This window comes from Saccopteryx leptura, chromosome 2 (genome assembly GCF_036850995.1).
Source record: "Saccopteryx leptura isolate mSacLep1 chromosome 2, mSacLep1_pri_phased_curated, whole genome shotgun sequence".
Taxonomy (NCBI): Eukaryota; Metazoa; Chordata; class Mammalia; order Chiroptera; family Emballonuridae; genus Saccopteryx; species Saccopteryx leptura.
In genome coordinates this window covers 105,873,177-105,900,789 of record NC_089504.1, presented here as the reverse complement: position 1 = coordinate 105,900,789, position 27,613 = coordinate 105,873,177, and the positions used below count along the sequence as shown (strand labels likewise).

The following is a 27,613-nucleotide window of genomic DNA, read 5'->3' as shown; positions in this document are numbered from 1 at the left end:
TTGCTTAGGATGGATAATTAGTATTAAAAGCTACAAAAAATAATAATTGGCTTGAGTCAGCAGAAAGGACAAAGAACACGAAGTCAAGAGAACTGTGGTGGGATCTTGGCCATACCTGTTGCTCGCTCTCTTGACTCTGGCTGGCCGTTTGTTATCTCTGAGTCTGTTACCTTATCTTTAAAGTAGGCATAATACTAATAGACTCTGTCTTTTAACTTTATATGTCTATAATGATATGTTTTTTGTTTATAGTCATTCTCATTTTCTTTAACAATTAGCCCAACATGTATCTAAATCGATAACCGTGTTATTTTCTGTTCCTGTGAGAGTGTCATCCTCTGGAATGAAAGCAACACAGGGACTAGTCTGTCTTTTTTTTTTATTGTTTTTGTTCTCAACTCTAAACACAAAGTATGACATGTAATAGTTGCTCAGTAAATGTGTTGTTGAATGAATAGTTAAGCAAATTTAAGCCATGAAGTTCCTATGGAATAATAATAGTAAGTTGGTTTGGAGGCAATTGTTATAATACAGATGTCTGTTATTATTGTCTCTAGCTAAACCCTTATCATCATTATCATCATCAAATCTGTGTTACTCAGCCTTCCTTAGTTTCCTACCCAGAGGATGATTATCTTCTTGCATTACTAACTTAATTGTTCAGTGAAAAAGCATAGAAAACACTTTACTGATCGAATGATTTTGTTATAGGTCTCTAAGCTGGCTGGTGTTTTGGTCAAGCATGGTGTCAACAAAGGTGACACTGTGGTTATCTACATGCCCATGATCCCACAGGCGATCTATACCATGCTGGCATGTGCAAGGATAGGAGCCATCCACAGTCTCATATTTGGGGGATTTGCATCCAAGGAACTAAGTAGCCGCATTGATCATGCCAAGGTAAGTGCTGTGTTTGAAGAAATCAAAGATTAGCTATGTATAGTACAGCCATATCTATGGATGAGTCATCCAAGAGTGATCTGAACTTATGTCCTTTCAAATAAGACACTTAAAGTTTAGTTTTTCTATGGCATATGTCTATTAACCAAAAATTATTTTTGTGTCAGTCTTATGTAAAAAACATCTTGCTAGGTGTTGTGAGGAATATAATATATGAGTTAGTTTGCCATGTATTAGGGTGTATAAGTAAAATAACTTATAACTAATTTATTCAGCCTGACCAGGCGGTGGTGCAGTGGATTAGAGCGTCAGACTGGGATGCGGAAGGACCCAGGTTTGAGACCCCGGGGTTGCCAGCTTGAGCGCGGGCTCATCTGGCTTGAGCAAAAAGCTCACTAGCATGGACCCAAGGTCGCTGGCTCGAGCAAGGGGTTACTCAGTCTGCTGAAGGCCCACGGTCATGGCACATATGAGAAAGCATTCAATGAACTACTACGGTGTCACAAGGAAAAACTGATGATTGATGCTTCTCATCTCTCTCCGTTCCTGTCCCTATCTGTCCCTCTATCTGACTCTCTCTCTGTCCCTGTAAAAAAATAAAAAATAAAAAAATAATTTATTCAGTATATATATATTAAGTTACCACTATGTGCCTTGTACTATGCTTGAAACAGGATAATAAATGATACTAACAAATGGTTGGGACACATAACTAGTTTTATAATTTATGTACGTACTCCCAGGGATGGTGGGATAGCACAGAGGTTAAGAGAGGGTGTCAGCAAGGAGAAGAGTTACATGTTTAAATGTGGTCCTGAAGAACACACTTGATAAGGTTGAGATGAAATATCGTTTGAGGTGCTAAATTTAAAACACTTAATACAGTGCCTGGCATGCAAGACTCCTTAAAATACAAAGGTGAGCTATTGTTATTCTATGACTTAACTTTAAAGCAGGGATCAGCAAACACCTTTTTGTACATTGCCAGATAGTAAATATTTTAAATACCGTGGATTAAATGGTTTCTGTGGTAATCACTTAGCTGTGCTGTTTAGCACAAAAGGAGCCTTAAGTGCTTTGTAAACACAGCAATGTCCCAGTAAAACCATATAGAAACATACTGTGGGCGGAGTGTGGCACTCAACCATAGTGTGCAGACCCCTGATTTACAGGAAGGAGAGATTTCTTTTCATTAATGACCAAAGAAGGCTTCCCAAAGGATGTGAGATTGCAGTTATATTTTGGCTAAAATTCAGCCAGTTGAAGAGAATGATGTCATGGGATCCCAAAGGAGAGACAAACAATGTGAATCAAGCATTAGAGGTAGAGAAGAAAAAATTCATTTGGAGGCCAGTGAATAGACCAATGTGATTGAAGCAGAGTAAAGGGTGAGCTTGCAAAAGCAGTTTATGTCTGAACTGGATCTTGTAGACCTTGACCAGTCAAAGTTTTTGAGCCAATGAGTCATGTTTTAAAGCAATGTTAAGAGTAGGCAAGTCTTTCAACATGATGTGAATGGGACAGAAGCTAGAGGCTGGAATAAGAACTTTTGGTAAGCAGTCTGTTTATGAAGCATTGGGCGATGTGTAGGACAGTCATAGCAGTGGGAAGGTGAAGGAAGGAAGGTTGTTATACGAGTAAGAGATGTTTGACCTTTGGAGTTTTACAAACCCAAGATGAGACATTTTTAACATGAAAGGTAACAAATATACAGGCAGTCCCTGATTTGCAAACAAGATAGGTTCTGTAGGTTTGTTCTTAAATTTGTATGTAAGTTGGAACAGGTATATTTATCTATTAAATGAAACTTAAACAGATGTTTGTCTTAACAGTATATTTTACCTTTCTGTGCATATAAATACTTAGACATTTTCAAACCTATAGAACCTATTTTGTTTGTAACCTGGGAATTGTCTGTATATTGAAGGTCCCTTGAGCACTTGGAATGAGGTTTTACATGACTGACTTCATTTGGAATAGGTCATTAATTAGAACTAAAAGCTGGTTTGTGGACTAACTGGCTAGGTTCATTTCTCTCTCTCTCTCTCTCTCTCTCATTAAACAAACTGAGTTAGTGCTTATGAAGGGAAATCTAGGGGGAAATATCAGTCAGTCATTGACCTGCAAATCAGTGAGCAGTGGGGACTCCTCTGAGGAATCTATAAACTCCAGTTTGTTTGTTTGTTTGTTTGTTTTAAGTGAGAGGCAAGAGTCAGGGAGGTAGAGACAGACTCCTGCATGCACCCCGACCACAAGCCCCCTACTGGGTGATGCTCTGTCTAAATGGACAGAGCTCAGTTATCAAGGACCATTGCTTGTTAACTGAGCTATTTCAGCGCCTGAGGTGAGGCCATGGAGACATCCTATGTGCCCAGGGCCAAATTGCTCAAACCATTCGAGCCATGGCTGTGAGAGGGGAGGAGAGAGAGATAGAGAGAGAGAGAAAGAGAGAGAGAGAAAGAGAGAGAGAATATGGAGGGAGAGGGGTGGGGAAGCAGATGGTTGCTTCCTCTGTGTGCCCTGACTGGAAATCCAACCAGGGACTTCCACAGGCCAGGCCAATACTACACTGCTGAGCCAACCAGCCGAAGACTAAACTCCAGTTTTTTACCTACAGAAATCTAAAAACCATTTGGATGAAGGTATGAAATATATTATTTCCTTTTTGTAAAATTTTATATGATGTAGGGAAATTGAGATATATAAAAATAAATATTTATAACACTTATGCTGTACCAGTGAAAGAGTTTCATCTATCACACACACTTTTTTTAAAAAATTTGTTTTTTTTACAGAGACAGAGAGAGAGAGTCAGAGAGAGGGATAGATAGGGACAGACAGACAGGAATGAAGAGAGAGATGAGAAGCATCAATCATCAGTTTTTTGTTGTGACACCTTAGTTGTTCATTGATTGCTTTCTCATATGTGCCTTGACCATGGGCTACAGCAGACTGAGTAACCCCTTGCTCAAGCCAGCAACCTTGGGTTCAAGTTGGTGAGCTTTGCTCAAACCAGATGAGCCACGCTCAAGCTGGCGACCTCAGGGTTTCAAACCTGGGTCCTCTGCATCCCAGTCCGGCACTCTATCCACTGCGCCATTGTCTAGTCAAGCCAAGACCTTGAATCATGCCAAATTAAAGGCAAGAAGATGGATATATATACATATATATGGATATGTATATATATATATTTGTGAGGTATTTCAATTTATTGTAAAAAGTTTTATTTTAAAGGATGGGAAGAATATATTGTAACAAGTCAATTGAGACTAAACAGAACTGCTACTGGTGATGTCAGTTCTCGGTTCTTGAGTTTGGCAAAGAAAATTCAGAGCCAACAACTCTACTGGAAGAGAAAGTTTATTTAGCATGCAAAGCAAAATTACTCTCAAAGAGAAGATTTGAGTGGGTTTCTCAGATAGCTACCTTGGCCTTTTAGAAAGAAAGTCACAGAGGCAGAAGAAGTGAACCATCTGGGCTGCGTGGACTCAGAAAACAAGTTACAGAGGCAAAAGAAGGGCCCTTGGAGACAGGTGCAGGGCGTTAGCCTGGGATGAGCTACTGCTGCCCACTGCTCTCCCGTTTGCAAGTCTCATGAGGACCCTTAGAGCTTAGGAGAAAGTAAGCAAAGATACACACCTGAAGAAAGAAGGCAGAGGCCCTGGCTGATAGCTCTGTTAATCGTAGAGGTTGCTGGATCAATCCCCAGTCAGGGCACACACAGGAACAGATTGGTGTTCCTGACTCTCTCTCTCCCTTTCTCTCTCTCTCAAATCAATAAATAATAAAAAAAAAATTTTTTTTAAGAAAGAAGGTACAGGTTTACTCAAGAGAGATGTTTGCGTCCTTTTTCTTAAGGGTTTTTAATCTGTTTTCTGAAGGTGGGGATTTTAGGGGGGAGGTTCTCAGGAGAAGATCTCAGTAGAATATTTATAGTTTTCTAGGTGTGCCCTTTAGTATGCTGATGAATCAAAATGAGCATATAGGTCATTGTATGGTCAGTTTCACCTTCAAAGAGTGTCATCGAAGAGGGACAGGGTCCAAGGTGGGTCTGCCCCAGCACAGTGTGGGTGGAAAGTGTGAGATAAAACCTTGCGATATATTATCTGGATGTAAATTCCTTGGCCAGTTTGTCCAGCTCTCTGTCTGAGTTTCCCCATTTCACTTGCCAAGGAATTTTCCTAGCTTTTTACTATCCGGCCTCAAAACCTCCAATAAAAAGCTAATAGAAATGTGAAAAGAGATTATTTTTTGTAGAGGAAGAGTCTAATTCTAACTTTATTAGATTATTCAAGTTTTGATATATTCTGTATGTTTTTAATTTGATATGTAACTTTCATTTATTCAGAATCCTAATCTTAGGAAATGTTATCTAGAGTTATTTTTGCAAGTATTACAAATATTAAAATGTGAATTATATTTAAATGTCTGACCTTTTAATATGTAATAAAAGGTAACAAGACACTTTCCCTCCCTCTCCTTTTTTTTTTTCTTTTGGTCTTTTAAAAGGCAGCTTGATAGAGCAGCGAAAGGAAGTTCCTGTGATCAGACAGAATGGGACCTTTTCTCATCCCAGCACTTGTAACCTGGGCAAACTATGTAACTGCATTGAGCCTCAGCTCCATGAATATTACATGATATTCAAAAAGCAGAAAGGACTAGATACACATATATTTGGTATATTAGATGAAGTGTATTGTAACCAGAAATCAGAAATCAGAAATAGATGCACTATCTTGGATTGATTATCTTGTCTCCTGAATAATTTATTATCTGTTTTCTTTGCTTTGGATTTTATGGTGAAGAAATAGTGTACTTAAGAGAATAATGACATGTTTGTTTCTGCAAATTAATGGGAATTTTGGTTCAGTTAGGAACATTCAGTTATCAAATGTTTATTGAGAGCTTGTGGCATGGCAAGCATGGTACCAGGCGTGGAAGACACGGAGGTGAGTGGGAGCCACGCTGGGCCTTGGAGAGCCAGCGGTGGGGAGGCAGGGCACGACTGCAGTCAGACAGCAAGGCTAGCCCGGGCTGGCCCGAGGAAGGGAGGGAACCCTGACTTCCTAGGCGCTTTCCCAAGATTATTTTTGGCTACGTCGGTATACATCATGAATAAGTGGCAACTTGTCAGGTAAAGGAAAGTGCCAAATGTGTCTTAATGCCAGGCTGGTTCAGGCTTTGTGGGTCCTGAAATCTAAATCATTTGGGGAAAACCCTTTTTAGAAAAATATGACAAAGTTACAGATGCTTGGTAAAAATGGATATGTATTTGGAATGCAAGAGAACCATAAAAGTATTATCAGAGACCCAGATGCCTTCCTTCTGTGGACTCTGGGCATAAGCAGAGATGCTTACATGAAAAAAAGAAAACTTAAAAATGCTTCCTGGTAGCAAATAGACTGGCCCTCCCCACCTAAGAAAGCACCCTGACTTCAACAACATCCATCTGTTACATACCTCTGTAAGTGAGGGGCCCCAGACTTGCCTTTTACTGGTTCATAAATCTACTGGCTTCATGAATTTTTTGGAAAGTATTATATTTTTTAAGCAGCTCATCCTTATTAGGCAAAGCATGTTAGTGTGTAATTTTGAACAGGTAAGTGAGATTTATGTGGAAGAGGTATGTTTATAACACTTAAAAAGGGCTTAAGGGCTTATTGGTTTTCAGGTCATTTGTTCAATAGAGCAATGAATCATTCAAACATTTTTTTTAAAAGAAGTGTTAATCTGCTTGTCTGCATCTGAAATACTGTGATTACCTTAGTTAGGATTGTTAAGCCTTCTCAATTTTTTTTTAATCTTTTTATTGTAGCCCAAGGTGGTTGCTACAGCATCATTTGGCATGGAACCTGGAAGGCGGGTGGAATACATCCCTCTTCTCGAAGAAGCGCTGAGACTAGGACAGCACAAACCAGAGAAAGTTCTCATTTATAATCGTCCAAATATGGTAATCTGAATACTGAATTTGGTTCTTGCTTTAGTGATGTGCTAAGGGTGATTCTAGTTTTGACCACTTAACACACTCTTGATTTATGAACCATTAAATATACTCCCTGAATGTCACTATTTTTGGCAGAAAGAAAAAATTAGATATGAATATTTTATTTCTTTATGAAAAAATAAAATAGCTTAAAAGAAAATGATTGAAACACAGAAATAGCTGTGATATTAATGAATTGGATTATCTGTCTATTCAATTGTGATAGCATTTATTTTTTTTTTATTTTTTTTATTTACTCATTTTAGAGAGGAGAGAGAGAGAGACAGAGAGAGAGAGAGAGAGAGAGAGAGAGAGAGGAGAGAGAGAAGGGGGGGAGGAGCTGGAAGCATCAACTCCCATATGTGCCTTGACCAGGCAAGCCCAGGGTTTCGAACCGGCGACCTCAGCACTTCCAGGTTGACGCTTTATCCCACTGCGCCACCACAGGTCAGGCGTGATAGCATTTATTAATTTAAATAATAATAATAATAATAGTAAGAGCCAACACTTACAGGCTGCCTACCATATGAGTTTTAAGATACTCTACCAGTGGATCATTTAAAAAATCTCCCATGTAACTGTGATCTCAGAATCCTCTTTGAAAGAAAAAGAATCTAATGAACAGAGAGAAAAACTTGCCCTGTGTCAGGGACACATCTGAACCCATGCCCTCTAACTGTTTCCTTAAACCCTAAGCTATCCTGCCAGGTGGAACAGTGTGATTAATTTGTATGTAAAATATAGTTTAAAAACTTTAGTGAAACTATATATACATAACACAGAGAAATAGATAACAGGACAGCAAATGCCAGAGGGAAGGGGGGAGGGAGTTAGGGGAACGGGCCAAGGGGGTATAAAAAGGGACACAGGGGTGGGGGTGAGGGAGTTATATTCAGTGGGGCACTTGAATCCATGTAAACACAATAAATTAAAAATTAATAAGAAACTTTAGAAAAGATATTTAGTGCAAAAATAAAAGCTATGTTCAAGGAAACAAAATTTGAATATTCTAAACAGATTTACTTATTCTGTGATCCATGAAGGAAGAAAAAGCAGTATAATACATAAATGAATATATTTTACAATTACTTTTCTTAGTAAATTGGACAAATGGTCTCCTTATTTCTGCATGCAAGCAAGTCTCCAGATATTTATAGTAGGACCAACTTAGGTTTCTAGCAGATTTAAATTTTTTGCAGAAGAAAAATTACAAGAGTGGAAAAAATCGTGTATGATTATGTGGGACTCTTGAGAGCTTCTCTGTAGAAAATGCTTAAATGACAAGATGTAGGAACAGAGAGCATTAAAATGGTGTCATTTTGGTCACCACCTAACAATTCCCATTACCATATTGAATTCCCATATAAAGTTTTAGTAGTCTGTGTTTCATGAACTGCTGCATTCAATGATTTTAATATTCTTACTGTCTCAAAGACTTTTTCTCTCAGATGACATTAAACCTATTTTTAAAAAAAGGTTTGTTGCTATTAAATCAGGGAATGCAAAATCAGCAATAAAGAAAGCTTTCAGTGAGAGAAGGTAAAACACACACACACGTAGTTATGTGGGCATATATGTACTATTCACACTTGTGTGAATTCAGAGGTTATAAAGAACATATGCCAGGCCAGATAATAAGTGTTTTCAAATACTTCTTATTTAATTCTCTTAAACCCATAAAGTAGATGCTATCACTGACCTCGTTTTGCAGATGAAGAAACTGAGTCATGGATAAATCTTAGCCATAAGTCATACCTACTATGACTCCAGTGAAATTTGAAACTCTAGTAACATTTGAATTCCAGTTAAGTGATTTTTTAACCAAAATAATTTTTTTACTTTATAACACACTGGCTATGGATATGAATGTTTCCTATTCATATTTTTCTAATGTAAATCTCTTCTCTTCCTCTTACTAAGTAGAGATTCACACACCCTTTCCCTCTCATACAAAACTGGCTCACTTTCTCTCTTTCTCTTTTTCTTAAGACCCTTCCTTCTATTTTGACATATCTTTATTTTAGATAAGGGCTTCACAGGTCTCTTCTCCTTCATATTAGAACTACTATACAGGCAGTAATTAAGCCCTTTGGACTGACTGGCTTTGCTTTGACTTTGGAGAGACACAAATTGAAGCTTAGTGGAGTCTTTCATTAACCAGATTTGCATTTTTGCCAAAGGAGTTAAAAACTTGGCTGCTATTCATAAGCTTTAGGCAAGCAGTGACAGAATCAAAGGAATATTACATTTGTCAACTCTAGCACTGTCCCAGTTATTGCCGTTTGAGAATGATAACAACTAGAAAGCCATGTCTATAGAAGTAAATGTATATATGTAAAAGCTAATGTTGTCTTTTTACCTCTCTTCCTTTTATCAAATCCTCTTTACATGTGTGTATTTCTTTCTTTTTTTTTTTTTTTCTTCTTCTGTATTTTTCTGAAGCCGGAAACGGGGAGAGACAGTCAGACAGACTCCCGCATGTGCCCGACCGGGATCCACCCGGCACGCCCACCAGGGGGCGATGCTCTGCCCCTCTGGGGCGTCGCTCTGTTGCAACCAGAGCCACTCTAGCGCCTGGGGCAGAGGCCAAGGAGCCATCCCCAGTGCCCGGGCCATCTTTGCTCCAATGGAGCCTCGCTGCGGGAGGGGAAGAGAGAGACAGAGAGGAAGCAGATGGGCGCTTCTCCTGTGTGCCCTGGCCGGAATCGAACCCGGGACTTCTGCACGCCAGGCCGACGCTCTACCACTGAGCCAACCGGCCAGGGCCATGTGTGTACTTCTTAGCTTGAAGAATAACCACTCATTCAAGTCCTCATTTCATTTAATTTACAGTTATTTTTGTGATGACTCAATTGACATTTATAATTGTTCAGTATGATGATTGTTTGTACATCTGTAATATTGATGTCAAGGGCTTCTTTTTTTTTTTTCCTTAAGCAAGATAGAGAAAGAGAGAGCGACAGACAGGGACAGACAGGAAGGGAGAGAGATGAGAAGCATCAACTTGCAGTTGTGGCACTTTAGTTGTTGATTGGTTACTTCTCATACATGCCTTTACTGGGGGTCTCCAGCTGAGCCAGTGACCCTTTGCTCAAGCCAGTGATGTTTGGACTCAAGCCAGTGACCATGGGGTCATGTCTATGATCCCACGCTCGAGCCAGCGACCTTGTGCTCAAAATGATGAGCCAGCACTCAAACTGGATAAGCCCGTGCTCAAGCTGGCAACTTTGGGGTTTTGGGGTTTTTGTTTGTTTGTTTGTTTTTTCATTTCATTTTTTCGAAGCTGGAAATGGGGAGGCAGTCAGACAGACTCCTGCATGCGCCTGACCGGGATCCACCCGGCATGCCCACCTGGGGGCGATGCTCTGCCCCTCTGGGGTGTTGCTCTGTTGCATCCGGAGCCATTCCAGCGCCTGAAGCAGAGGCCACAGAGCCATCCTCAGCACCCGGGCTATCTTTGCTCCAATGGAGCATCAGCTGCGGGAGGGGAAGAAAGAGACAGAGAGGAAGGAGAGGGGGAGGAGTGGAGAAGCAGATGGGCACTTCTCCTGTGTGCCCCGGCCAGGAATCGAACCTGGGACTCCTGCACGCCAGGCCGACACTCTACCACTGAGCCAACCGGCCAGGGCCAACTTTGGGGTTTTGAATCTGGGTCTTCAGCATCCCATATCAATGCTCTATCCACTGCGCTACCCCCTGGTCCAACTAATATCAAAAGCATGGTAATTTAAATTTAATTATGTTTGTCTATGCATAAAAAATGAAATTATACAATTTAGCCACAGTTAACTATTTTTATTTATGTAAGTGCATATTTTGGGCTTATCAAAGTGAGGCTGGGAATGCCTAAAACTTCACTTTCATGAAAGTCAATTCAGATTGTCATCTATCAGTATGTTTATTCATATAGGCATTGCATTTATGATGTTATATTGCAGTGTTAATTTGTAAATGTACTCATTTAAAAACATGACCATTTTATGCCTAACCAGGTAGTAGGGCAGTGGGTAAAGTGTTGGCCTGGGATGCAGAGGACCCAGGTTCAAAGCCCTGAGGTTGCTGTCTTGAGCATAGACATAACCCCATGGTTACTGGCTTGAGCCCAAAAGTCGCTGGCTTAAACCCAAAGGTCACTGGCTTCAGCCCAAGGTTGCTGACTTGAGCAAGGGATTATTGGCTCAGCTGGAGTTCCCCAGTCAAGGCACATATAAGAAAGCAATCAATGAACAACTAAGGTGCCTCAATGAAGAATTGATGCTTCTCTTCTCTCTCTCTTCCTGTCTGTCCTATCTATCCCTCTCTGTCTCACACACACACACACAAAAATCATTTTTTACAACCCTGATCAATACATTAAGGAGCCCCCAAAATAAAAATGGTCTGGCTTTTCTAAATATCTCAGAGTCTGGTTTAGTTTCACCTTGATGAATGCATGGTTACCCCTACACTCTTAAGTGGTGAATCTTAGCTTTCACTGAGGAATGTTGTTGCCTTGCCTTGTGCCTATACTAACAAGTTCACCGACTATAAGCCTCCTAATGTGACTTCTTGAGCTAGTTATTTCAGAAAATTATTAGACATATACTGGGTCATAATGCTACTTAAATAGATGTAACTCCATTAGAACAATTTTTCTATAAGCTACTTCCTTACTTTTCACCTGTCTGGTCTATTTCACTAGCACAAGTTGTGAAGAGGTTATCTAACCTTTTTTAAGGTGTAGCTGTCTAACTCATGACTCTATTATTGTAAAGTTTACAACTTAGAGCTTCATTCTCAGAACAGAAAGAAAATAAACATTTCAATGACATAGATGGAGGAAATTTGGGATAGCATTTTAGATATGTCACATACTCTTTATTAATTTTTAGAACTGTTTCTTCTTTAAAAAGCAAAAGTAGAGTTCACCTCCACCCCTAAAAATGATTTAATATTTTCTTATTTGGAAAGATGGCCACAATCTTACTCCTAAATGGTTCTCATATAAAGAGAAATTTTAACGGGTTAGTTGACATTTGATTGTTAAGATGATAGCTCCAAAGTAAAAGATACTGGTTACAAAAATTAGAAGTAACTTCATAAAGTTAATAGTGTACACACATTTATGAAAACATAAAACTGTGTTAGTTAAGCTCTGACCGTTGATGAAAACATGACCACATTGCATCGAGTTTCTTAAGGATAACCCTAGATCTGAATAAAACGTGTTCTTTCGTCAGAGCAGTTGAGGCCAACATCAAACTGTTAGACTTTTTATGGATGTTTATCTGAGAAATTTATACATCTGATATTTAGTGCTATATAGATAGCCTCTATTTAATGTCAGATGCTCAGACTAACATTGTTCTCCGAACTGAATCTCCTTTGTTCAGTACGTATTCCTGTATTTTTGCTCTCTAGGAGACGGTTCGTCTGGCTCCAGGGCGTGACCTTGATTGGGATGAAGAGATGGCAGAGGCCCAGTCACACGGTTGTGTTCCGGTTCTTTCAGAACATCCGCTGTATATTCTTTACACGTCTGGAACAACAGGTTTGCCGAAGGTACTCACTCTCTTAGCGATAAGTATACAGTGACAGATTAGTTTTACACTGAGTGTATTTGATTTCTGGCTGACAGTGCTTGCAGACTCTACTTTGTGGTTCAGACTTTGGTACTTTATATTTTAAAGAAATGTTGTGTTTATATATAGGAAAAATACTAATTATATTTAAGGTCAAGGGTTTTGCTCCCATTTCTTCCAAGATCTATATATATCTCAGCAATCTAGAATCGCTGAAGTAAACTATTAACATTAGCTATGTGACTGAATAGCAGCTGGGTACTGAAATTTTATGAAAATATATTTTAAGTGAAAAACTTTAATACTTTTTTGAACTGAGGTATAACTTTCCTACAGTATGGGATTGATTTTTCATCTCGGGGAGTTTGATTCTTTGTTATAAATGCAAGTTTGAGAATCAGTGTAGACAGTTGGAGCAACAGGCAGTTCATCCTGAGTATCGAGCTGTTTGGTTTGTAGCACCGAAAACTCTCAGGCTCTTTAAATCTGCTTACTGTGAAAGGTGTTAGCACAGAACCAAGTTAAACACATCGATATTTATGAAGGTGTCAGAGAGCAACAAATTCCACTTTTGACTGGGACCTGCAAACAATACTATTGGGAGTATTATACAATTTCTCAACAGCTTGCAGTCTCATCTTCCTCTTCATCATTATTAAAGAGTTCAATATTCATTGACTCACAGAATTTTAGTGGGGGAAGAGACTGTCACAATCACTCACATCCTAGAGGGGGGCAGTGGCCTCTTAATTAATATTAGATCTCTGCAGAATCAGGGTTCTAAGTAAAACTTGGTTAAACATTTTAAAAAAGGAAAATGATGATGTTCCATATAGAATTCACTTGTTGTGTTAAAGAAAACATTTGGTAGGAAAATTTAATATTGCCAGGAAGAGAGACTGTTTCATGACATTTTAGGCTGTTATTGTGTTTTGTGGGTAGTTAGTGCTCGTCCATTTTTGTTGAGTACATAAAAAATAAATAAACAAATGAGTATACATTAAAGCTACTTGTGCCATTGTAGAACTTAAGCCTTATGTTATTTTTTTTAAAAAACAATTTTGGTCATCTCAAAAATAAATATTTGTTATATTAAAGACTTTTAAAAAATATTTTATTCATTTTAGAGAGAAAAGAGAGAAAAAGAGAGAGAGAAGGGGGGAGGAGCAGGAAGCATCAACTCCCATATGTGCCTTGACCAGGGAAGCCCAGGGTTTCAAACCAGCAACTTCCGGGTTCCAGGTTGACACTTTATCCACTGCACCACCACAGGATAGGCTGTACTGAAGACTCTTAAGACTTGTTTAAGCTGTCCAAGTGATCTGTTGGGCATAACCCTTAACCTCCACTCTTTGCAATTTTGCATTATACACAAGCCATATAGAGTCCAACTGTACACTTGACTGTCAAATGAAAGCATGTTTTAATCTAACAGGAAAGTGTCAACATGAAAGGAAATCCTGATCTTGAAAACACAGTATAACCTAACCAAAAAACAAAACAAAACACATCCAGGAAGTCATTTCAGCTCCTTAAAAGCCTGAAGGAATCTTTAAAAGCATTTGCACCACCTCAAGCTATTAAATTGCTCTGAATTTCACTATGGTCTGGATGGGGATCCCTGTGGGACAATTTCAAGGAAGAGGTTGTCAGAAACTCAAAACCAACTCAGCCAGTAGAGTAGAAAGAAAATAAAAAAATATACAGAGCATTAAATCTAAAAAGTAGTAGTTCCAAATAAGGAAATATCTGTTCCAGATGTTCTCTGGGTGAAAAATTTCCCTTCTAGATTCCTAGGTATTCAAGCTGAAGATCATTTGAAGTTTTAATTACTCTCATTTTTTCCTTTTCTACCATACTGAAGTTAATCTGTTTCAACAGAATGGAGAAGGCTTGCATTGTTTGGAGATCTTTAGTCCTGTTGAATTTAACTCAATTCATTGTTCATTCTGTACTGAAAGAGGTAAAACCATGAGTAAACCACAGTTCCTTCAGTCTGGTAGGGTTGAAGAATATAGATAAACACAGATAATGCAAGGTTAACTGATCTTGCTCTCATGAGGATAGATGAGATTCAATGGCACCTGAAGTTTTTTATTCAATTAATTTATCAAATATTGTTGAGCACGCAAATATGTGTCTGGCTCACTTTCTATAAGTATATATTCTATTTCTCAGACACAGGCACTATTATATAAGGAGCTGTGCAATGTGTGATAAGTGTTATGAAGAAAAGTAAAGCAAGGTGAGGAGGCAGAGTGAGGGAGGAGTCGGTGTGCAGTTCTACCAAGGACTGCTCTCAGTAAGGGGGAACTTCCTCAGAGAGTGACATCACAGGGAGAAGGGCGTTCCAGGCAGAGCAGGTCAGCATAGGCAAATGCCAGAGTGTGTAAGGAAGCTTCCAGGAAGCCTACCTAGTGCATACGGTACAAGGGAAGAAGAAATGGCTACATATATATATAGGCAAGAGCCAAACTTACAATTTAAGAAGTTTAAGTTACTGTTCTGTATGTAAGGGATGAAGGACACTCATACTTTGTAAGCAGGAGAAACAGTATGAAGGAATGTTCTATTGGAAAATAAGCACGTATAAACAATGGAAGTAGGAATATTTTAGGTTGTTTAATTAGTTTAAGACATTACTTAGGACAGCACACTCAATCAGGAGGAATCAAATTTGGTTCAAGGATAGGAGTGAGGTGGAGGAGGAGTCCAAGACTTTGAACCTGAGAACATGGGAGGATATGGGAATATTTACTAGAATAGAAATACAGGAGGAAGGTTTAAGGTTGGGTAGATTCAGTTTATAAACATATTGAGTATGATGTGTCTTTGGGACATTAACATGGAATTATCTAGTTAAAAGTTGGAAGTGAGGATCTGGGTCCAAGAAGTACATCTGAGTTTGCAGATAGAACCTTATGGATCATCCATGTAGTTTTGGTGTTTAAATCATAGGAATATATAGATTTTGCAAAGTAGGACATATAGAATGACAAGAAAAATAATTGTCTCTCAAGATCCCTCAGAAATACTTCTCTCATCCCTTCAATGGACTTTAGAATTTCAATTGCCTTGAAATTATACATTATCAACAAATCTTTATGATATTTATTTTATTCTACCTTATACATATTGGTTTTTATTTACTATCTTCTTAACATTGCATGTTCTCTGAGGTCTTAGAATATGTTTCATATATCTTTAAATCCACTATGTCACTAACCTTAAAATTGGGCCATGGGAAGTCCTCAGAATATTTGTTAAATGATATCTTGCTTCTCCTGTTAGCATCTTCTTTATTGGTAAGATTGTCTCTTTATTTTTTTTTGGTAGGTATAATCAGGATTAATGGGATCTGAAAATTTAACATTAGGATTCTCAGAAGAGAAGTATTTCAGAAGAGAACACACATTTATTTATGAGGCATTTAAATGTAAACCTTATGCATCATCTAGTTTGTTTTCTCAGCCTTTAATCTTCATGAAGAAAAATAATGTTAGCCCATAAAAATATTCTGCTTTAAACTGCTTCTTTCTCACCGGCACATAAGACACACATGAGGCAACCTGTTCTTTGGTTAGGATTTGCAGATATATTTAGGGCATATTTCCATGTCTGTGTCTGCCAGCCATGGGTTTGTCAGGTTGCCGTTTGACAGGTTAATCTGTGAGTTGCTGCAAATATTCTAGCAACCACAGCTGAGCTGCTTTGCATACATTACTGTCTTTTTGTGGACTTCTCTCCTGTTTGATTTGGATGCCACCGTTCAAGATACTTAAAAACGCTTCATAATAGAAGAATCCTTCATCTGTATGGGTGTCAATTAGGGTGTGAAAGATTTAGTGATAGTCATATTTATCTTCTTGTTTGATATTATAGAAGGATAGTAAAACTAACCCCCCACCTCCCTTAACCCCCCAAAAAGAAAAAAAAAAGTTCAGTGCCAAAGGAAAACAGAAGAAAAGAAACCAAAAGGAAAAGATTGAAAAGAAGGCATGACAAGAAGGTGTAGGTAAGGTCTTCTGTCCTGATGTGCATTTACACAACTTATGTCACTTTGATTCCTGCCTGTTAGGAGATATTCATCTTCCCATATCTGAGGAAGAAAAAAATGAGAGAAAGTCCAATAAAAAGGCAGTGAACTTTTTAATCTGTTACAGTTCTTGCAGTTAAAATGCTGGGCTGGCTACACCTTTGCACCTTATCTCACAGTTGTTCAGATCAATAAGAAATTATACTGCTGCTAAAGTATCCTTCATAGAGGCAGCACTAGAGCTTGTAGGCAGAGATTTTATGTTTGATGAAACATCCTAAGTGGAACCATTCCATTTCTGCTAACATGATTTACTAAGTTCTGCAAGTTTCAAAGGTTTCTTCTGAACAAAGAAGACTACTTTTAAAAAGAATATTTTTTCATACATTCACTTATTTAGTCTATCAACAAATGTATTAAAATACTATTCTATGCCAGACTCTGTGCTGAAGAGACAAAGGCATTCTCCTCACAGTAAGTACCCAAGAGGTGGAGACCCAGCTCAAGGTTGGGTTGGAAGGAGGTAGGCAAGCCCAGGGGCAATGGAAGGTGGGAAACATTTACTGTGAGATCCTGGACAGCACTTTCACAATGTGTTTAAGTGCTTTTGTGATGAAATAGGACCTAACGAAGTTCAGAAAAGGGATGGGGTGGGGACTCATTCTAGGAAGAGGGACTTTCAGCTGTCAAGCCTTTATAAGACAAGGATAGAGTTGACGTGTTGGATTTTTTAGGTTATCAGAACCATATCTTTTATTTCTCAACCCATTGACTTCAACCTTCATTTAGTGGTGGATATTTTTTCACTTCAGGCAAAATATTTCTTCCTGCTTTATTATTTTTCTCAATTTTTCAGACTAAAATTCATGCATATAAAATAAATAAATATAAACAAACATAGTGAAAACATAAACATACAATACACATAGACATAAACATTCACATATATGTGTGTGAATAAATATATATCTCATGTATATAAATATATATATTTGTCTCATATAAGCATTTATCACAGGTTAGATGACATAGGGGCTCAATTTAGGGAGTGGAAAGCTTTGTCACATACTTCAGTCTTCTCTTTCCTAAGTATTTGGAGATTAGCCTTTGATATTTTTATTGATCAATGAAAAAAACATTTTTAGCATAAAAACTTTAAGGTCCTCCTCTTATCACACACCTCAGTCTTCCTTCATCTTTTGCAACAACCTGTGTTGTTCATATTATTTAACTCAAGACTGTCCTTTCAGGGATCATTTCTATAGTTCATTTGTATTTTTCTAATCATTTGTTTTAAGTTGCGACAATCGCAATTGTACACGACACTTGCTACTGATCTGTTTTCTATTTTACTTTAACGGCCCCATTTATGATATTTTGTGATTTTCTTTGTCTTCACAGATAGTTTATTAAGCTGGACATCACAAAGAGCCATCTGTGAAGACTCTGTGGTCCCATTCTTGCACAATTAATGATCAGCCTTTAATTTTATTTGTACGGATTTAATTTTTTAAAATAACCCTTATCTGGCCCTGGCCTGTTGGCTCAGCGGTAGAGCGTCAGCCTGGCGTGCGGGGGGCCGGGGTTCGATTCCGGCCAGGGCACATAGGAGAAGCGCCCATTTGCTTCTCCACTCCCCCCTCCTTCCTCTCTGTCTCTCTCTTCCCCTCCCGCAGCCAAGGCTCCATTGGAGCAAAGATGGCCTGGCCGCTGCCCCAGGCGCTAGAGTGGCTCTGGTCACGGCAGAGCGATGCCCCGGAGGGGCAGAGCATCGCCCCCTGGTGGGCAGAGCATCGCCCCTGGTGGGCGTGCCGGGTGGATCCCGGTCGGGCGCATGCGGGAGTCTGTCTGACTGTCTCTCCCCGTTTCCAGCTTCAGAAAAATACAAAAGAAAAAAAAAAAATAATAACCCTTATCTGTTGAAAGTGGGGTTTTGGTCTTTATTTTTTAAGAGCACCTCCATCCACGTTGTCTCTCATTTTGGTGGTAGAATTTACTTTTATGTCTTTATTTGTGGATTGGAGTGTTATTCCCACCTGGATGTCTGTCAGGTTGTCCAGAAGACTTTAAGAATAATGATGAATTCCACAAAAACCAGAGTAGAGTATTGGCAAGTTACATGGGGCTCTTCTGAGGATATGTTAGTGCATCTAATGTCATTACTTTAAGGTAGACATAGTGTTAAGTAGATAAAAAAGTTATAACAGATTCAAAAGAGTAAAATGCAGCATACTTGTATTCTGGTGTTAAGCATTGGTATTGAATAAGTATTTTTACCGTGATTCAAGTTTCAAATGTATTTTAAGATAGTATTTTCAGATTAATTGGGTCTACTTAGAACATGATTTCTTTAAGCATGACTAATATGTTTTCAGAGGCTGAACAAGTTTTCTCTTTTGCATTTTAATTATCATTACCTGGAAAATATAATTATAAACAAGACACAAAAAATGCTTTTTTTTTAAACCTGGCCTGTTGGCTCAGTGGAAGACCATAGATCTGGTGTATGGGAGTCCTGGGTTTCATTATTAGTCAGGGCACACAGGAGAAGTGGCCATCTCCTTTTCCCCCTCCCCCTTTTCTCTCTTTCTCTTCTCCTCCTGTAGCCATGGCTCAATTGATTTGAGCACATTGGCCCTGGGTCCTGTGGATGGCTCCATGGAGCCTCTGCCTAAAGAGCTAAAAATAGCTGATTGCGAGCATAGGCCTTAGATGGGCAGACCACTGACCCCAGATGATCACTGGATCCCAGTCTGGGCACATGTGGGAATCTGTTTATCTCTGCCCTTCTCACTTAAATAAAAAAGAAATGCTTTATTATTAGTCATGCATTAATATTATTATTATAATAAAGAAACTTTTTAACATAATCTTTGAACTTTTTTAACTTTTACACTTCTTGTAAAAGACCTACATGAAAAATATGAAATGATGCAGTTCTTTTTTTCTGTACCATATCACATATTTAGAATATTGAAAACTATTATCTGAAGACTTTGGAGGCAATACCAAATTTCAGATTGAGAGTCTAGATGAAGGAATAAACTGATGCTTGATGGGAATTTTTATACCCATCCTTTAAAAAATAAAAGCAAATGGTCTCAGAGACTGATGAAAAGCAGATGGTATGGATATTTTTTTCTCCTTTAGCTTCATTTTAATTGTTTTTAGTGAGAATCTTTGATGATAACTTCAGTTATTTTGATATTTCTGCCTTTTGGGTAGTATTGGCCTAGGGAAAATAAAAATCAATAATTGCTAGAACTAAGAAAATACTTTTGTTGATATGATTTTAAATTTTAGCCTCTATTCTTTTAAATGCTTTTCCATGCAGGGTCTCATTTTTAAGCCTCACTTTTTTTAGAGGTCAAACGAATTTACGTATTTATCATTTTATAGATAAAGCAGTATGGTAAATATACATAAAGAAGTGTTCACTTGAGATATAAATAGAAAACCTATCCTCAAAATTATCTTCTAAGTTTTACAAATGAATCACTACATATTCATGGTCATCTAAACCTTTAGTTCCCTTTTATCACTTCCAGTTCATTTACCTTACCCTCCGTACCACATAATTTAAAGTTTGACCCAGTTATAACATCATTTAGCATTATTGATACAAATGAACTCTCCATGCAGGGACAAGAGATGAAGGGAAAATTCTAAAACATGTCGTGTGAAATTATTACTGATATGATCTCTTTCTACCTATGGATAGCATATTTTTATTTTAAAAAGTTTGCTTTTTGTCCTCTACAAAATGAATAACAATTTTTAGAAGTGAATGTTAGCAAGGTGATTAATATTAAATTCATGAAGGATTAAACAATAAGAAAAGACCTTCTCAATAGGACAAAGGAATTAGCAAAGTCCATGGAAGATAATACCGAATCTACTGAGAAAAGAGCTGCCCATGGGAAGATGCATAGATGAAACTTACTGATGGGGTGTTAGGATTTCCCAATGTGATCAAAAGAGCCAGCTGCATGTATGGTGTCATACAACCTAGAAAGTATCTGTCAAATACCAACAAAGTGACATGTGTTATTTGCTAACAGGCCAGATATTGCTACTGGCAGATAAAATGTGTTCTGCAGCTTAATACCTGGGTTTAATTAGCGGTAACTAAGGAGTATAGAAATGTTAGTAATTAACAGAAAGTCCATTTATTTTTTATTCCTCTGATTTATGTACATGTTACAGTTGCAGAGCTATGGCAAAGAGGTACACCTAGTAGCACATTTATTCATTAAGACTGTGTTTGCCCAGTGAAATAAAAGACAGGATTAACAAATGGGACTATATCAAACTAAAAAGCTTTTGCACAGTGAAAGACAATAAGAACAGAATAAAAAGACAAACTACATAATGGGAGAACATATTAGACAATACTTCTGAGAAGGGGTAGTAACCAAAATTTATAAAGAACTTGTAAAACTCAACACCAGGAAGATAAACAATTCAATCAAAAAATGAGCAAATGAAATGAATAGATACTTCTCCAAAGAGGACATACAGATGGCCAATAAGCATATGATAAAATGCTCATTACTAATCATTAGAGAAATGCAAATTAAAACCACAGTGAGATATCACCTCACACCAGTCAGAATGGTGCTCATCAACAAAACAACACAGAATAAGGGCTGGCGAGGATGTGGAGAAAAGGGAACCCTCCTGCACTGCTGGTGGGAATGTAGACTGGTGCAGCCACTGTGGAAAACAGTGTGGAGATTCCTCAAAAAATTAAAAATCGAACTGCCTTTTGACCCAGCTATCCCACTTTTAGGAATATACCCCAAGAACACCATAGAACTGTTCCAAAAGGAGAAATGCACCCCATGTTTATGGCAGCATTGTTCACAATAGTGAAGATCTAGAAACAGCTCAAGTGTCCGTCAGTGGACGAGTGGATTAAAAAGCTTTGGTACATATATGCTATGGAATACTACTCAGCCATAAGAAATGATGACATCGGATCATTTACAATAACATGAATGGACCTTGATAACATTATACGGAGTGAAATAAGTAAATCAGAAGAAACTAAGAACTATATGAATCCATACATAGATGGAACATAAAAATGAGACTCAGAGACATGGACAAGAATGTGATGGTAACGGGGGCGGGGGGGGGGGCGAGGAAGGAGAGAAAGGAGGTGGGGGGAGGGGAGGGGCACAGAGAAAACCAGATAGAAAACCAGATAGAAGGTGACGGAAGACAATTTGACCTTGGGTGAGGGGTAAACAACATAATCAAATGTCAGAATAATCTGGAGATGTTTTCTCTGAACATATGTACCCTGATTTATCAATGTCACTGCATAAAATTAATAATAATCATAATAAAAATAAAAAAAACTGTGTTTGCCCTTTCAGCTATAATAATTATTTTCTGCAGAGTAATTATAATTTCTCTACTAAAAAATACTTTGAAACACATGAGTGAAATATTGAATGTTTCTTAGCAAAGATTCACCTCCCTGCTCTCAGAATTCTCAAGTCCTTTTCAGCCAGTGATGATGAATGTTTATAGAGAAGCAATAAATGAAATTAATTATTGAATGTACCATCAGTTCTTATTTATCATGATACTTTTTGCCCCATTTTCAAGTATGAATCTTGTATTATAGTTGAATATGTTCAATGCCATGGACAGTTGCTAGAAAATGATTCCTGGAAGCTATACTGGTGGGGTGTAGCAATTCCCACTCATCACCTTCAGAGGCAACTTCTCAGGATTGATTCCTCAGAGTTCCAGAATTCATCATTACAGAGTTGCTCAGCTCAGATACTGTGTAGCATGATCCCCAGGGCAGCATTGTGTGACTTTCCAGTTAGAATATGATGTTGTTTCTGCTAAGCATACTGATATTTAATCATCTTAAGGAATATCCCCCTTTATGTTAAAGTCTGTATTTTAGACACACAGCTACTTTTGACCTTTCTGTGCACTTAGTATTTAGTTTCCATTTTTGTTCTGGAAATCTGTCTGAAAAAGTAACGTTGTTAATTTATGTGACCACTGCACTAGTTTTTATTGCATGTGATTCTGTGAAATCCTATTTTCCTTAGAAGGTCAAGAACGGTCTGTGAGAATGAATCTACAAGTGGACTGATGTGAACAACTTACTCTGTTTTTATTAGTGGAGAAGCCAAAGAAATAATGATTCAGATACAATTATATAATTTGTAGCTTATAAAATATAAAATACTTTAAATAAAAACTTTTTTTAGGTAGATAGTAAAAAGACAGAAAATCTTTTAACACATTGTTTATTGATTTTAGCTTTATTTCTTCTCTCATTTAGGGCGTGGTTAGGCCCACTGGGGGATACGCTGTAATGCTGAACTGGACAATGTCTTCCATATATGGACTTAAACCTGGAGAGGTAATCATGGTTTTCAGTTCACTTTACATGACATTTCTCTGATTAAGATAGATACATTTTATTATCTTCTTATTTTTTAGGTGTGGTGGGCAGCTTCTGACTTGGGCTGGGTTGTTGGACATTCCTATATCTGTTATGGACCTCTTCTTCATGGCAACACAACAGTTTTATATGAGGTAATAAAAGAAAATCAATACAACATATAAATAATATTTTACTGAAATATTTTAAGTAGTAGTCCTAAGTAAGAAAAGAAAAATTAGAATGGTGGCAGGTGACTTTTTATATCATCTTTTTCTTTCAGGTAAAGATATGATTCCCAAAGAGAAAGGAATATATAGAAAATAGCACCCAGCTAATTAAATTTGTTGAACAAGGCCATAAAAATTATATTCTAAAAAACAAACATAAAACACAATATCTGTTCCTAACAGATTTCTAGAAAATATCATGCTGATACTGATTTTGAAATCTTAGCAAAGCAAATAGTAATCTTAATAAAAACAACATAGATTCACCTTTTTGTGTTCTCATAGAATTAATAGATTTCCAAATACATGGTGTCTTGATTTTCGCTAGATATTTTTGATGGTTTCTGGTTGTATGTATAAAGAAGAGAATCATAGACTGACCAGACTTGTAGTTAAATAGATAACTGCTTTAAGATCCTGTTGCATGGATTAATATCACAAAGGAATAAGATTTCTATGTCTGTACTAGAAAATTTTGCTCATATGCTCATTCTGTTTAATTTTATCAGCGCCGTGTATTACTACTTAAAGCATTTCTATCAGTGTTGTAGGTGGCCAAAATTTTAGAAGGATAGCAAAATGGTAGTTTACTAAGTCAGCATGAAAATAATTACATAAATTAAGTATGGGAAACTTGAGTTTGTTGCAGATTATGTGATTAAGTCCTTGAATATTATAATTGTCCATAGTTCAAACATAACCAGTTGGTAGGCTTGCTTTTTAAAAAAACATATACAATGTTATAATCTTATTTTTTTCACATTTGGATATTCATGTTCAGTTTAATGTAGAGGAGGAAAACTAACTTATTAGAAACGATCTGGAAGAAAGGCACTAAGATGAAAATAATGCCATGAGAAAGGAATATAGGAATTGTGAATGGCTCATGTGCATATATTTAGTGTACATATATGTTCAATATCTTTTATATTTAAAGAATTGATACATATAAAGGAAATAGTATAGTAATGCAGAGTTACAGAGACCAGTATTTTGGGAATAATCAAGAGACAAATTTTAACTCTTCAGTAATAGAATAGACAACTTCTCAAATATCAGACAAGGAATGTGAAGAAGGGAAAGTGAAGAGGTGTGGAGAATAGTATTAGATGATGTCAAAGTTCTTTACACCCTTAAAATTGTGCAACTCAATGATTCTGAAAATTTAAAGCTATTCTCTATCCCTGTGGAATTCTCCCAGTCACCATTTAAAGACATTAGTGTTTCTTCATTTTTATCTGGCTGGTCTTTTGTCTCTGAATGTTTGAAGATATTAAGTCAGACTTTACGCATTAAACTGCCTCACAGTGCTCTGTATATTTTGTCCTACACTTTTGTACTTTGTAGACTTAATGTGCTCTGTGGTGTTTGTAATTAAGATATAAAATAATCTTGAAAAATCCATTCCATTCTGAAGTTCTTGCAAAGAGTAAAGATTTTTATTAAAATAATCATTCTCCATGAAGTAAAAAAAAAGAAAGTAAACTTCAACATTGAATTCTTATAATGAATTGTGGTATTACTACCATAAACGTGACAGCCAAAGATGTCATTTTATTTATAAGTATTGAGCTGCCTGTGGAAATGAAGTATATGCAATTTTTGTGTATTTACCATTGGCCTTTTATTATTTCTCAAGTTTATTCAAAACATGATTTTAACACCATAAAAGAGGATTGGCTATTTGTCTTTATCTTAGAATGATGTGCTCAGGAGGAGTGTGGATGCTCTATAAATATAAATATTTGCTTTGCAGGGGAGTGAAGGAAGTAAGTTATATTTTGAACCTTTTCTCTGCACTCCTGTTTCTTTCTTACAACTTGTAAACATCCTCAATTCTCCGTGGTCACAAAACCAAGCCTTTTAGTCCTTTTCCCACTTCTAGCTATCCCATCTTTATTTTCTTCTCCACTGAGAGCTCCTTGAAAACACACTCTACCCACACCATCTGAATACATTCTTCCAGTTGTTCTTCATTCCTCTGTAGTCCAATTTCTGTCCACATCGCTTCACAGACGTGGCTATAGCAGAAGCCAACAGTGACTTCATCAGTGACTTCATGAGCCAGAGGGCTGCTTTGATCTGATTTTATTTTCTCTCAATGACATCAACCCTGACTGTTCCTTATAAGTAATTCTCTCTCCCCTCAAGTTCTTTTGTTATTGTTTATGTTGTTTCTTTTGCCTGGCATGACTTTCCCTCTGTTTTTTTTTTCTTTTTCCTTTCTTTTTCTTATCTGGTTAATTCCCATTGTCCTTGAAGACTCTGCTAATATGTTATCATCTCTTGAAAGGTTCCTCTCACAGTTATTGGCCATACTCAGTGCCCTATTTCATGGTTCCATTGTTTCCTGAGCTTATGTCTGTCACTGAGCTCACCACACTCTACTGAAATTATCTGTCGCAATCTCGTCGAGTGTGAAAGCCTCAAAAAACCAGTCCCTTAGCACAAACTGAACCTTCAATAATTTGTGGAACTAAATTGAACTCTTTTACTAACTTTTGACAGCTTGTCTTCCTTTTGCAGCCTTGCTTTTTCTTACTTTGATCCTAAACATTGGGGTTTAATAGGGTCTTGTTCTTAGTCTTCTTTTCTCCTTCTGCTTATATGTCCTTGTTAATCTCCATACAGTTGGATTTGAGTATTACTGATTCAACCAAGGCTCCTAACTCTTCTATATCTAACTTCCTTCCGAGCACCAACTTGTTAGACATCTTCAGGAGGTCCATACCCACCTTATGCTCAAATTTGATATGAACTGAACTCACTATCTCTACTCTTTCTTTCAAAAGATGTTTTATAAATTTTCTTTATGTATTCTATAGTTTTCTTAATGTTACCTGCATCCACTCAGTCCTCCAAAATAAAATCTGGTAATAACCCCAACATTAATGTTTTCATCTATCATACCCCATTGGTCATTACATTTTGTTGAATATACATTTTAATACATATTAAAAGTGTTCTATTTTTTTCATCTCTCTTGCCATATATCCAAGGATGATATTAAGCTGGTCTGCACAAGTATGTTATGTTGACTATTGTCCATTCTATGTTTGGGCATCTGATCTGATTTGTGCCTATGTGTTCTTGTTGCATATTTCAGATTATTGTCAGATAATTGATCCAGAGCACTTTCTAACAAATGTCCTACCTTTAGTGTCACTCCCTCCCAGGCCATTTCTACCCTAACTCCAGTTTCCTAGCTCTCCTCACATACAGTTGTCTGTCTAAAATGCAAGCAGCAACACAGAACGTTGCTTAATATCCTTCCATGGTGTGAGTTCTGCTTCCAGGAAGATGGTGATGACATATATTTTCTTCTTCCTTCCTCAGGTAGAACTAAACATATTAGGCATTATGTTTAAATCAAATATAAGAAGACCCATACTTAGAAGAAGGAAAATTGGATTTAGGGACTTTGAGAGTCAATGAAAAATGTGGCAATGATACCCAGGGTTTTATTTTTTCCTCATTTGTCCTAGACTTGTTACTGAAGAAGTTTACAACCTAGAAATTCCAACAAATGCAGTAAAACAATTAACCATCAAAAAATCCCTTGATCTTTTAAACTGAAGGAGTAAGAAGGAGGCAGCCTAAGCAAAATATAAAACTTTTAGATTACTCAACTGCAGACAAAAATCACAGAAAAATATACACTCCAATTCCCACTCCTAACAGCAAAGGCTAAGTGGGCAGCTTAGACTTCTACATCTGTCAGGCCATGAGAAGTCACTATAACCCTCCTTCTTCCCACAAGAGAAGGTGTCAGAGAGAATAGACTAGGAGGCCAAGACTTTTATCCCTGCCAGGTAGCACTGAGAGCCCCTCAAATCTACAGTGACAGTAGAGCCCATATAAGGAGCTGGATTTACAGTGTGTCTGTAAAGTCATGGTGCACTTTTGTCCAATCATAGGAAAGCAACAAAAGATGATAGAAATGTGAAATCTGCACCAAGTAATAGGAAAACCCTCCCAGTTTCTGTAGGATGATGTGGCAGCATGTGCGCATGCACAGATGATGTCGTAACACAGTGTATACAGTGGAGCAGCCCACAGCCATGCCAGTCGAGATGTGGAGGGTACAGAGGACAGTTCAGTGTGTTCTGTGGCTCGCTAAATTCGAATCCGTGACTAAAGTGCAGTGTGAATATCGGCGCATTTATAATGAAGCGCCACCACATAGGAATAACATTACTCAGTGGGATATGCAGTTGAAGGAAACTGGCAGTTTGGTGGAGAAACCCTGTTCTGGTAGGCCATCAGTCAATGATGAGTCTGTAGAGGCTATACGGGATAGCTACCTAAGGAGCCCTAAAATATCTGTGCTTGAGCCCACATCGAACTGCACTGAATAGGTATGAAACTGGGAGAGTTCTCCTTTTATTTGGTGCAGATTTCACATTTCCATCGTCTTTTGTTGCTTTCCTGTGACTGGTCAAAAGTACACCATGACTTTACGGACTAACTGTATATGCCCACTTT

The 27,613-nt window shown here is 37.6% G+C and overlaps 1 protein-coding gene across 1 annotated transcript in view; it reads left to right on the top strand.

The window, feature by feature from the left end:
- Nucleotides 1-27,613, top strand: part of ACSS3 (acyl-CoA synthetase short chain family member 3) — a 168,198-nt gene that overhangs the window by 59,356 nt on the left and 81,229 nt on the right. Inside the window, exons 3-7 of the mRNA XM_066368483.1 lie at nucleotides 712-900; nucleotides 6,716-6,850; nucleotides 12,284-12,424; nucleotides 22,797-22,877; nucleotides 22,958-23,053. Coding sequence (XP_066224580.1) covers nucleotides 712-900; nucleotides 6,716-6,850; nucleotides 12,284-12,424; nucleotides 22,797-22,877; nucleotides 22,958-23,053 — 642 coding nt within the window. The remainder of the gene's footprint in view (nucleotides 1-711; nucleotides 901-6,715; nucleotides 6,851-12,283; nucleotides 12,425-22,796; nucleotides 22,878-22,957; nucleotides 23,054-27,613) is intronic.